The sequence below is a fragment of the Papilio machaon genome, chromosome 12, assembly GCF_912999745.1.
Source record: "Papilio machaon chromosome 12, ilPapMach1.1, whole genome shotgun sequence".
In the NCBI taxonomy this organism is placed as follows: domain Eukaryota; kingdom Metazoa; phylum Arthropoda; class Insecta; order Lepidoptera; family Papilionidae; genus Papilio; species Papilio machaon.
The window spans coordinates 4854039-4867523 of NC_059997.1; the positions used below are offsets into that span (position 1 = coordinate 4854039).

The following is a 13485-nucleotide window of genomic DNA, read 5'->3' on the forward strand; positions in this document are numbered from 1 at the left end:
CCAAAACCTTTAACCTCAAACCTAACAATCAGTGTTTGCGCGTCGGGCCCTAGATTCGACTCTTAATTGTAGCTAAATTACTGTCACTTCTACGGTTGAAATATTGAAATTTTTAATGAGTTTTAAATTCAAGTTCATTTTTGATTTCATCTAAGTATTTTTAACAGTATAAACTTTTTTTATATCGTTTATACAAATAACCCCTTTCGAACACCGATAATGTGAATAGAGTATAATATAGCTATAAGGCATATAGATGTAAGCATCGAATGACGCCGTGATGTCTTCATAAAAGATAAAAGTAGGGCATTTGCTGAGCAAAGCATTCATGGGATGTGCTTAGAATGAGGAGCGACGGGAAAAAAAATGGCGCTAGAGAAGCGTAGGTACTCATAATCGCGCATGCGCCGTGCGTCGCTCAATCCGTCCCGCCTTGCCGGCACTGTACGCGCTGGGGCGCTCGGCAGACGGACAAACATCACTTGTACGTAGATACGTAGTATAGCTGGGACGGAAGTCGGTCGTGTGTTGACTATAGTCAGTGTGATTTTCCTCAGCTTCGCGATATAATAATGTAAGTATATTTTTCAAATTAAATGTAGAATATTTTTTTTTTACTATCAACAAGAGATAAGATAAAATCTATTTTAATTGAATGTATTTAAAAACAGAAATTAATATTTTAATTTATCGAAATGGAACCAAACATTTTTCCTAGTTCATGATTGTATGTTATTATTATTTCTGCTATAGTACATTGTACGTTTCATAACTAAATTTATGTGCTCTATATAATTGCATCCAGTTATATTTAGGACGAGAAAAATTAAGAGGAGGGTGAAATATTTTGGGCGCCTCTCGTTATGGCGGGCACCCTATGATTACACACGGCCACATCTACTCACTATTTTAATGTTCAATATACTTATATATGACGTATTGTTCATAAATATTGTCCGTATGTAACGCATAACATTCAAAAGTTTGTTTTGAAAGGTGTAAAACAAAGTTGAACATACAATTTCCAGATATTATTATATAGATAAGATAATTTATATCGGAGACCTTAAGTATTGGATGAATAAATTCATGCAATTTAATGATAAGATAGGAAATTCAGTGACGCGTAACTGCATCGACCTTCATTACTTACTGTTGCCTCACTAAAGTCATCAAATTACACTTGTTTTTAATTAATTACAGACTCTCGTAATCTAGTGTTCCTGTACATAGGTCGTGAAGTTAAGCTCTTAGAAATAAGCATAAAGCAAAAGGGCTTACTTTTCATGCTTTTGATCCACTTTTTGATATACATTTTTTAATTTAGTTCGACAACATGTCAGACTCAAAACAAAGAAAAATTTAACACGCATAGGTTAAATAGAATCTAAAACGAATTGATAAACGAAGCCTAGGAACTCTCCGTTTGAAGACGAATTATGCACAGGATCGCCTTAATACATTTTATTATTGAGCTTTATTAAAAGTATCAAAACTATTCATAAAAGTGTGCTCTATGTTGCTTAAGGATCACGTAAGAAGAATTATAAAACATCGCATTGTATTTTCTGTGTTTTAAAGGGGTAAAAGAAATAAAAAACAACGTAAGCAATAACATGAAACAAGTTTTCTTTGACTATAATTTTCATTTCGATTTGAAAAGAAAGTGTATTGCAATAAAATGAAAAGCCTAAGAGCAGCAATGGGAAAACCTCTGCGAAATTTGCACTGTTTATTTGCGACGTAGAAACTCGCAAGGTCGTTAGCACTGTAAACTTTTCACACGTTTTCACTTTCAGATTTCCTGTCGTTTGATACATTTAGATACCAGATTTTTATTTATATAATAAATCAAAGTAGGTACAGATTTCAGATACATTAACCAAGGTTAGTAGGTCAGTTTTGTCTTTTAAAAATAATTTTTATTTTTTGTGTTTATTTTTTGCAAATAAAGACATATCGTCCTCATTTTGTAAAGTTTATTTAGCATCTACGTAACTTGGTTTATTTGGTTAATTCTCAGGGTCGTGTTGTTTCTATTTCGGCTATCAAAGGATGACTCCTCAGTTGTTCTACCTACTCTGTCGTGCTATCTTTGTTTTGAAAACCAGTTAGGTATACCTGTTATTAGTCAATGTTAATCTAAACTTAATCGTTCTTTTAAATATATTTCGATTTTACCTTTTAATATACATTTAATCTACAATCTTAAACTTAGGTAAAATAAATTTCAACAATTTGTTTTAAATAAAACACATGAATTAAAAACTTTACAATTAAATTTATTTTCAGTAAAACAACATAATGACAAATTTATCTTCAAGAAAAATATCAAGTTAAGTTGTTGCTCGTACCCGTCGTAGTACTTATGCCTTACCAGCTATTGTTCCATATTCGCTCTTGGCGCGTGCGTGACCCGGCATCATAAGTACGGAAAAAATAATCTGTTCATTACCCATGAATATTTTCTTACTAACGGAGATTATAATATTATTTTACACTTCCTACATACATTAGGATTTCAGTTTTCAGTGATAAGTTTTACTAAATTAATAAAAATGCGAAAGATAATAATTTCATGGCTTTCACGCGGGTTAATTACCCACAATATTTTTGGACATTAAATCGGAATCGATCAAAATAATTTCTGATTTATACAAAAGATTAAATAAATACTTTTTTGTATTGTGAGCATCAGTTTTATTGTATTTTTTTCATTTTACGCAATTGAATTTTGTGAATGAAGTAACCACTTTACTGTAAAGGGTTGAAACATTTGCATATTAAATCATCGAGGCCTATTCTTAGGTGTGAGTCACATTCATGCGTCTAAAATATAAAGTAGGTATCTATAGTAACTTAGGTATGGGATGACTGATGATGATTACCTATGATTTTCTACGCCCATATTTTTATTTAATGTATTACGATTAGTTAACTGATTTCTTACCTCGTCTATTATACATTACTTAAATAATGAAGACTGAACGTTGAATGCATTAAGACTTTGTGTTAGTAATTAGTTGTGTGCGTCATACACGCTCGTGATAACATCACAAACCTTGGCTTAAAAAGGCATAAAATATTAACAACACTATATTTGAAAAGTCCTATGTTAGTTGCTCTCTTGGGAAATTATCTATTTAATGGCCTTATATAATTAGTTTGACTATTCTACTAAAATTGATTATATAGAAAAATTTGGCGTTTCAAATGTTTGCGTTGCAAATCAATTTCCTGTCACATTTTGATCTAGTATAGTCTTTGAATGGCCATTACTATCTGTTTATCCTAATCAAACTAAATAAAACTAAATGTTTTGGTAAAAATTGTCTACAATGACATTAGATAAGCTCTGCAAAGGATTTTGTTTACAAATTTTACGTTAAAGTATATATTTTTTGCTATTGAATAAATTATTTAAGAAGTTATTCACCAAAGTTGTAACAGAATACTTACTTACACGAAGAAAATATTTTAAGCTAACAAAGTTAAACACGGTCAGTAAACTAGGTCAATTAAGGTGTTACCGCGTTAATATCCATGACATAAGCCATGGCAATATTCGATAAAAAAAGACGTAACCAATTATTACTACGTTTGTTAAGTGTCAATGTAGTTTAACAAAAAATATATTATTTATTTTGTTATTTGTCTAAAAACAAACAACAAAATGTCTGGAGAATAATTACAGCGTGTTTGCCGATTTATGATATTTCAATTCAATAACAATGAAAAGTTAAATGTGACATTCCTCCACAAAAGTTTGTCATATTTTACATTTCATTGTTCATTTTCTTTCTATTGCAATAAAAGCTTTCTTTTTATTGTAATAAAAGCTTCAAAGAAAGCATAGCTTTTGTTTAAAAAGTTTACCAAAACTTCAATAAATGTTATTATTATTTATTACCTTGACAAACAAACACATAGCTATAATAGCATAGCTTTGATATTTTAGTAAGACATACAATCGACTGCGCAATGCGACCTTTTGCATCGCTTAACGTATATCTTGGTATTAACTTATTAAGTTAAATAGTTTAAAAAGATTTTAAGATTCAAGCATTCGACAGTAGATGATGAATTGGAGACCGAGAATTAGTTATCCGACATGAACTATTTATGTTGAATATTAATTTTAAAAATACATCTCAAATTTGGTACTAAATCTGTGTCAAGCATTTCAATAATGATCAGTAGCGTAACAGCTATAAATAAGCTTATTCTGAATGCTCACTTCTAAATTCATAACTCATTGAGCACAATCTGAATTTAGCCCGGTAGTGGCATACATATCAACGCGACCTTCACACGTAGGTCTAATCGTTTAGTCTAGACTTGCACCAGGCACCTATAGTTACCGCGGAGATGTAATTGTTTACGCCCCCTTCCTACATAAATTTACAGTTTTATTTTTACACATTTATATCTGCACTGTTATGAAGATTATGTCAGAACACAAGGTCGGAATGACCGAATCACTGTTGATAACAAATTATCATTTTTTAGTGTTGTATTCTAGTCTATGACTTCATTATTAAAAATATAACGAATATATTGAAAACACTCGTTTGTATATAAACTTATATATATTGTTTATATCAAATAACAAATATTTGGTATTAGTACATACATAGTATCTACAGTAAACGATAGTTAAAACTTCTAAGCGGTTAAATTAAATTGAAACTGAGACACCGAGGGTATAGGGTCCACAACCCTTGCACATTTATCCCGCTTTTTCCACTTTGAACAAGCACTCCGAGTACTGCGAGTACTTCTACTGTAGCTAATATGTGACCAATCAAGTCGATAAATCTTCACCAAAAGGCGACAGGGTAACGCCATATTTAGACACTAGCAGTATAATTTTTCTTGGGTTTCCCTTTAAATAAAATAACTGTGTGATGGATAAGAAGTGCGATTTAATAACAAATATGAAGTCGAGTTTAAAACATAGAACATATGATTAAAAGTAAATACACTACAATTGCACTATATCTTCTCGAGTTCTTATGTTACATGCAACAGTGTTCATGTGTCATTCTTGGTTAAGTTTACTAAGTAATGTAAACCACGCAAAGGCTTCGTAATAACGGAGTTATTTGAGCATAAATATTAGCAAACATATAAATACGAACGTAATATATGTGTACGTAATATATGTGTACGTATGTAGAAATAAAGACAATTTGTATTTAGCCTAACAATAGATAAAGGTAAAAAATATATTTATCTCATTGTTACATTAAACTTTACTTACGTAAGTACCTAATGAAAACTATAGTTTAGAGTTTGTTACATTTGGTTACATTGGATTTTGGACACCATCACAATTGATATTGTTTTGGCAATGTATCTGTTTGTTTACTAACCTATGACAATCAACACACAGTTAACTCATAAAGATTTGAAAAATTTTTACAGCATTTTTACGGACATATAGCTTACCGCTGATAAAGAATCCACATTGTCTTTTTTGTATCATTTACAATTAAAAAAACGTAATAGAAATTATATTAAATTTTATGAAACATAAATGAATTACATATAACAATTAAACATTATGCCTACTTAATTCTTAAATACTAAACGTTGCATGGATTATTTATAGAATCGATTTTTAGCCGACTTCAAAAAGAAGGAGGTTATCAATTCGACTGAATTTTTTTTTTTTTTTTTTTTTTTTATGTGTGTTACCGCGATACTCCGCCCCTGGCGGTCCGATTTTGATAAAAATTGTTTTAATCGAAAGGAAGTGCTTGCAGGTGGGTCCCATTTTTTTGTTTTTTTTTTTAAATAACTAGAAGACTAGTAGATTTTGAATATAGCTTCAAAATTTGTTGCGGAAATTAGGGACATTTTTGCTTTCAGCGCTTACGTAGGCTAAACTATAGGACCTACATAAAAATGATGTATGGCGAATTGTAGCTCTTTAAATGTGCTAAATAAAAGTCCGCGATAGCATATATCTATCTTTTATAGTTTTCTCACAATAACCATTTTTTTCTTTAGAAACATTAATTAAATTCATGCCCTATTTCCGACGCTATTATTCAAGTTCAGTATTAACCCTTATGTAAATAAATATGTTCATTATCAAGAGAATTTAATGTAGATTATATTTGCAATTTAAACTATATCATTCTGTCTAATATTTTAGGAGATATCGTAAGAATAAAATTACGCGGAAACGAAAAATGCTACATCGCGTTACAATGAATAGCACAAATTTGCTTTCTGGGCTTACGTAGGTCAAACTATATGACCTACATTAAAATGATGTATCGAGTAATTATAGATCCTTAAATTTGCTAAATAAAAGTCTCAGGTGGCATATATCTATCATCTATGGATGTCTCACAAAAACCATGTTATTATGAACAAACTTCGATTAAATTGCACACGAAAAACAGCGTCGTAAGCTTACGGCGCTATTATATTATATTCGATATGAATCCTTATCCAAATAAATATGTTTGATGGCTAGAGTATTAAATGCAGATTACATTAGCCTTTAAACTATGTAATTCTGATCAATAGTTTGGAAGATATTAAATTATTAAAAACTACGCGCATTCGAAAAATGCTACTGCGGCGCGCGGCTGGACAAAATTAAAGGCACGCTACGATGTATTAGTTCGTTAATTTTCAATTTGTATACCGATTTTGATAATTATTTCATTGTTTAAAGGATAAGTGGTTATCTGGTGTATTCTAAATTAGTTTTTGAATTGAAGTACACACATATTAAATAGGAAAGTCCTTTTCTTTATTTGTCTTATTTATGTCCTTATACGTATTAAGGAAATTTGTAATTAAACTTCAAATTCACTAAAAATTGAGAAATAAAACAAACATTTTAAGAAAAAAAAATAGCCGACTTCAAAACAAAAAAAACTATCTCAAACAAAATGCGCTCAAAAGTAACTTAAAAAAAAACAATTTCAAACAAAATGCACTCAAAAGTAACGTAAAAAAACAATTTCAAACAAAATGCACTCAAAAGTAACGTAAAAAAACAATTTCAAACAAAATGCATTCAAAAGTACCATAAAAAACAATCTCAAACAAAATACACTAAAAAGAAACAAAATAATGTCATGAAAACTTCTTTCTTTCTTTCTTCTCTCTTTCAAAAACCCTCTAAACTCTAAAGAAAGTTCTCTTCTTTCTTGTAACATGTCTATATTGTATAATTATTGTTATTTTGGAGTCGGTTTCGGCCTAAGTAGGGACATAAACGTAAGTATGTCTAATACATCTCAAATATAAAATGTTTACTTAGGCCGACACCGACTGCGAAATAACAATAATTATACAATATAGACATGTTACAAGAAAGAAGAGAACTTTCTTTAGAGTTTAGAGGGTTTTTGAAAGAGAGAAGAAAGAAAGAAAGAAGTTTTCATGACATTATTTTGTTTCTTTTTAGTGTATTTTGTTTGAGATTGTTTTTTATGGTACTTTTGAATGCATTTTGTTTGAAATTGTTTTTTTACGTTACTTTTGAGTGCATTTTGTTTGAAATTGTTTTTTTACGTTACTTTTGAGTGCATTTTGTTTGAAATTGTTTTTTTTTAAGTTACTTTTGAGCGCATTTTGTTTGAGATAGTTTTTTTTTGTGTGTAACAGTTAAAAATCTATGATAGTTTTAATAATCAGCTGATGTTTTCGATGTCCGTGCGAATCGCTTCCGCAAGGTCGATGATGTAATTGCCTAGTTTAGCGCGACGTGAACCGCTATTAAAGTCTTCGATAACTCTACGACACACAACAATGTTTTGTGTATTTTTGCATGACATCATCCACAATCGCTTAGATTGTTTGCCATTGAGTTACCTATGTTCTTTCCTCAATTCCTTTCAATATAATATAAATACGATATTGTATAAAACGTTGAATGTATTAATTGATAGAACGTATAAAATAAGTTTCATTTAATTTGTTATCTTACGGTTTTAAACTTTAAAGATACAGTAACTACCTCCTAAAAGGATAGAATAGTGTAAACTGTTTTTAGCAGGGTAATTGGCAAACGAAAGAGTTACTGATGGTAATGCGCCCGCTTTTGTCTTAAAACAAAGAAGTTAAGGACTAATGTTAGCAAGTTCCACAAAATGATCGTTAAGTAGGATGATAGCAAAACACATCCTCGTAGATTTCACAACGATATGCATATTTGAACCCTTATGGGTAATCCATGTGTTGCGTTTATGTTTCAAAGAAATTGAATCACAGTTATAAAAATTGTTTTTCTTGTTACAAACAAAACCATAATTTACTGTATTTATATTGTATTGTATGTTATAATTCCAGCTGGTGTGATGTCGGAAGAGTCGCAGACGCGGGAGGCGGTGGAGCAAGTGACGCAGGACGTGAAGGACGTCAAGCTGGAGAACGGCGGAGCGGCGGGGGCAGCGGTAGGCGCGGGGGCAGCGAGCGCGACCAACGGAACGCCCGCCAAGAACGACGACAATGCTATACCCTTTAAAGTTAGTTATCTTTGCAGATCCTTGAAATATATCTCTCATATCTGCGAAACAAGCCGCGTAAGAAATTATTGTCATTTCGGTACGATCTACTTCGAAAATTAGATTATTTTATTTGTGAAATCAGAATCGAAGTGTGTTATTAAATCCAACGTTATTTACTGCAGACACGCGACCGTACCAGGAACGCTAAGGTGCGATGTAGGCATTTCAAATAATACTTAATAAACAGAATGTACATCCCCAAAATATATTTTTAATATCTTTCTCAAATTCAGCGAATAATGTAACTACCGAGGTTATTAATTAAACTACGGTTAAGATGCTTTATGATGTTTTCGGAAAGTTTATTGACACGCAAAAATTTTTTTGCGTGAGGGATAATAAATATGGTTGTATTTTCTATAAGAATATCAATTTATGAAGAAGAAATATCGGATATTTCTTCTTCATAAAAAAAGCTACAAAATATCTGTAGCTTTAAATTATTAAAGCTACAGATGTTTTGTAGCTTTTTTTAGAAAGTTTCTAGTGTCTATAAATAAAATAATTCTGTTCTTCCAGGATGCTTTCAAATTATTTTCGAAATTCGGCGATCCAAAATCTGACGGAAAACTGATTACATTATCCCAAAGCGATAAATGGATGAAGCAAGCGAAGGTCATCGACGGAAAGAAGATCACTACTACCGATACTGCCATTCACTTCAAGAAGCTCAAATCATTGAAAGTCGGTGTTGATGATTATCAGAAATTCCTTGATGACTTGGCCAAAAGCAAAAAGGTCGAACTAGAAGAAATCAAAAGAAAACTGACAACGTGCGGACAACCTGGGATTACAACTCATGTAAGTTTAACTTAAATACAACTTTCAACATTTTGTAATACATGGACTTGTGGAATTTTAAACATCAAGATGGTTTGCATTATAGGAAGATATATTAGTTGTCGTGTCTTAGAAAAGCCCAGAATTGTTTCGAACAATATAATACATTGCTCGTTATGTTGTCACCTTTGTAAATAACTTTGTTTAATTTTCAGTTACCAAAATCTCCCGCGGCCGCCGCCGCTGTGGACAGACTGACGGACACTAGCAAGTACACCGGCTCCCACAAGCAGCGCTTCGATACCACCGGTAAGGGCAAGGGAATTGCCGGCCGTAAGGAACTCGTCGACGCATCGGGATACGTCACCGGCTACCAACACAAAGACACCTACGATAAGTCACACTAACATGTTAAGTCTTTATGGCCTTATAATTATGTTACATGTAATCCCAATCTATTGTAATTATTAAATAATCCGATAATATTACATTTGGTACAAAATAGATATGTGCAAATGGTTACGTATATTCTCAGTTATTATTTTCAATAACAATGTCCCAATTTACAAAGCTTTTTGAAAATGAAATTACATGACAGGGTGCACTTTGTAACTCAAATATAAGCAAACAGTGAGATTTTTTATGTATTTTGAACAATTTATAACCGAACCAAATAAAGCTGTCTTATTAGATTTTTGTCTAATGTTTGGGATTTTTAAGTCAGCATAATATGTGCCTTTAATTTATTTAATAAATAAAAAACTGAAATTATTAATTGCTAATACAAATGAAAAGGCATTTAATAGTCGTCCAATGTTGGTGTAATATCTAAGTTAAGGCGGCTTTCCTGTTTTACGGGAAATTGTGAGTATTTTTTTAATAATCTCTCGCGTCCTACTGACAGCTATTTACTACTCGTAAATTGTTTGGTTAATAGAAATAATTGAGGAAAGTGTGTATGAAATTCATTTAAGTTATCCTCGAAATTTTAAATATGTATAAAAAATCCAAAAGTAATTGACGACATAAAATATTAATTCAAAAAGGTATGTTAACATTCCTTAAATATCTTATTTTAAAACTATAAAAATTTGTATTTTGTAGTATTTATTTAATAAAATTTATATAATCCTGGAAATGTATTTTTTTATCACGTAGTTTTATCTAGTCGTGAAAGTTTTAGTATTTTATCAATAAGTTATATAAATTTTTATTAAATGTATCCAAGTTTTGTTAGTTATCTGTCGATGGAGCCTAATTTTTTCAATGTTATTTTTTAATGAATGTTTACTGAAAGTCTAGCCACAATTAAATGTTTTTTCATCTCTTCAATATAACATAAATGTGTTTTAGTATTTTTTAACATCTTAAATAGAATTTTAATGAAATTTCAAATAAACTTAATTATTGGAATATTGTATTATTTCAAAGATAGGTTTTGATTTCTTCTGTATTTTTATTATAAAACAGCTGGAATCTTTGTTTTGTTTTTAATAGTTTCATAATGTATGTGACCAACATATAAAATAAAAGAAACACTTTTCATAGGTACCATTTATTTGACTTAAAACTACAGTTATATATGTAAAGCCGTAACATGTATGAAAGTATGCATATTGACAATAAAACATAATAATAATATGTTCACTACTAATATACTTTGAATATAAATTTCTAAACGTCCAAACTCTATGTAGTTTATGCCTATAGGTTAATTATTCTACAATAACGTAATCACACTCACTTCGTAACCTTGACCAGCAACTTTAACAAGTTTCATAAAAAAATTCCAAGCAATGATCAAACACGTGTATTAATATAGTATTTAATATTTTTCATCATTGGTCAAAGACGTATATTTTAAGCACACATGCGTACAAAATAATTTTAACTTTAAACTAGAAATAATATAAAAAATAATGGAAATTATAATCATATTAAGAAAGCGTCGGTGGCTCAGGGGTTAAGCACTTGACTTGCAATCTGCAGGTCCTGGGTTCGAATCCCGCCATGTACCAATGTGTTTTTCGATTTTCGATTTACATATGTACATTTATCCGACGTTCTTACGGTGAAGGAAAACATCGTGATGCAACCTGCACATATCTGAGAAGAAATTCAATGATATGTGTGAAGTCAACCAACCCGCACTTGGCCAGCGTGGTTGACTATGGCCTAGTCACCCCTAACTTGGGGTAGGCTCCGAGCCCCTCGGTGGGGACGTATAGTGAGCTGATGATGATGAGTAATATGGCTAAGCACACAATGAAACAGGTACTTCATACTAACAAATAAACAAACTCCAATCAACATTTTCATTATACAAATTAATATATGCGTAATTATTAATAGAAATATAACTCTGTCTCTTAGCCGTCTTTATCACTAATAATCAAACGATATATTTTTTCTTTTATATAATTAATTTAAAAATACATATTTAATACCTAACCCGCTCGATTAAGTGGATACTCTATTCCATCCATTCAGCCTCGTAACGCCCACTGCTGGGCATAGGCCTCCCCCAAAGATCGCCACGATGATCGGTCCTGTGCAACCCGCATCCAGGATACTCCCGCAACCTTGACCAGATCATCGGTCCATCTTGCGGGAGGCCTGCCCACGCTGCGTCGACCTGTACGTGGCCGCCATTCCAGCACTTTGCGGCCCCATCGGCCGTCCGTTCTGCGGGCAATATGGCCGGCCCATCGCCACTTAAGGTTTACAATTCTTTGGGCAATGTCGGTTACTTTGGTTCTGCTGCGGATCACATCATTTCTGATGCGATCACGCAGAGAGATTCCGAGCATTGCCCTCTCCATTGCCCTTTCTGTGACTTTGAGCCGCCTAATGTTGCCCGCAGTGAGGGGCCACGTCTCAGTTCCATAGGTCAACACTGGCAACACACACTGGTCGTAGACTTTCGTCTTGAGACACTGCGGTAAGTCTTGGGACGAGAGGACACCCCGTAGCTTCCCGAACGCTGCCCATCCAAGTCGGATTCGGCGATTGACCTCCTTCTCGAAGTTGGACCTACCTAACTGGACAGTTTGTCCTAGGTAAACATACTCGTCGACAACTTCGAGGGTATGGCCTCCGATGGTTATTGGAGTGGGTGGAACATGGATATTCGACATGATCTTCGTCTTATCCATGTTCATTTTCAGACCCACTCGTTCGGAGGCTGTATTGAGGTCATCGAGCATTGTACAGAGTCCCTCCATGGTCTCAGCCATGACTACAATGTCATCAGCAAAGCGCAAGTGCGTGATGTACTCGCCGTTGATGTTGATGCCTAGTCCTTTCCAGTCGAGGACCTTGAAAACGTCTTCCAACGCGATACTCTATTCATATACACGTAATAAACGAGTTTTAGATTGAGGTCACCTTTTCGATTTGAAGACTTTAAAAAAACGTTAGTAGTATTACAAGGCCGTTAGTTTGTTTCTTTTTTAAAGCATCAAGTTTGTGAACTACATATTTCATTTATTAACAAATGAAAGTTCACGAAAGCAATTGAATGGTTTGCAAAATCTATATATATAAAAGAAAGTCGTGTTAGTTACACTATTTATAACTCAAGAACGGCTGAATCGATTTGACTGAAAATTGGTGGGCAGGTAGCTTAGAACCAGGAAACGGACATAGGATAATTTTTACCCCGTTTTCTATTTTTTATTCCGCGCGGACGGTGTCGCGGGTAAAAGCTAGTTATTAATATATGTAATTAGGTGGAGTATTTCGAGCTTTCTCCATAAGTATATTTCACCAATTCTTTGCTAATGAAATACGTATATTGCACGATGTGAGCGAGACATATACACGCTAGCCAAAGCAGAGAGATAGAAAATGTCTTACATCAGTTTGCAGGCCTTGCACTTCTACTTATTACATACTTTAGGTCACACAAAGATTCAGAGCTATATTAAAGGTTTCTTGTCAGCTAATTATTATTATTTATTATTGTCAAGATGGAATAAACATTGGGATAGGCTAGTCAATCGTCATGGTACATCGCGAGACGACATCGTTAACATCCCGACATATCTAACCTCAAAAATTCGATTAAAAAAATTCCGCGTATTTTGACATTTACAGATTGGAATTGTTTAGTAAAGCAACATATAAATCCAAAATAATCTGTATTGTTAATAAAAGATTACAGATT

General features: G+C 32.6%; 1 protein-coding gene across 1 annotated transcript; it reads left to right on the forward strand.

Annotated features, from left to right (window-relative positions):
• Positions 1 to 421: 421 nt before the first annotated feature.
• LOC106719122 (tubulin polymerization-promoting protein homolog) lies at positions 422 to 10337 on the forward strand. The gene is made up of 4 exons (XM_014513378.2): positions 422 to 574; positions 8320 to 8495; positions 9057 to 9338; positions 9533 to 10337. Exons 2-4 carry the CDS (start codon positions 8328 to 8330, stop codon positions 9722 to 9724), a joined length of 642 nt encoding a protein of 213 aa, XP_014368864.2. The 5' UTR covers positions 422 to 574; positions 8320 to 8327; the 3' UTR covers positions 9725 to 10337.
• Positions 10338 to 13485: the final 3148 nt, after the last annotated feature.

Bases quoted from the DNA above. Each gene is read 5' to 3' on its own strand.
- LOC106719122 (XM_014513378.2), top strand. From the start codon at position 8,328: ATGTCGGAAGAGTCGCAGACGCGGGAGGCGGTGGAGCAAGTGACGCAG. The intron at 8,496-9,056 runs GTTAGTTATCTT...CTGTTCTTCCAG, and splicing joins ACAATGCTATACCCTTTAAA to GATGCTTTCAAATTATTTTC. The intron at 9,339-9,532 runs GTAAGTTTAACT...TTTAATTTTCAG, and splicing joins AACCTGGGATTACAACTCAT to TTACCAAAATCTCCCGCGGC.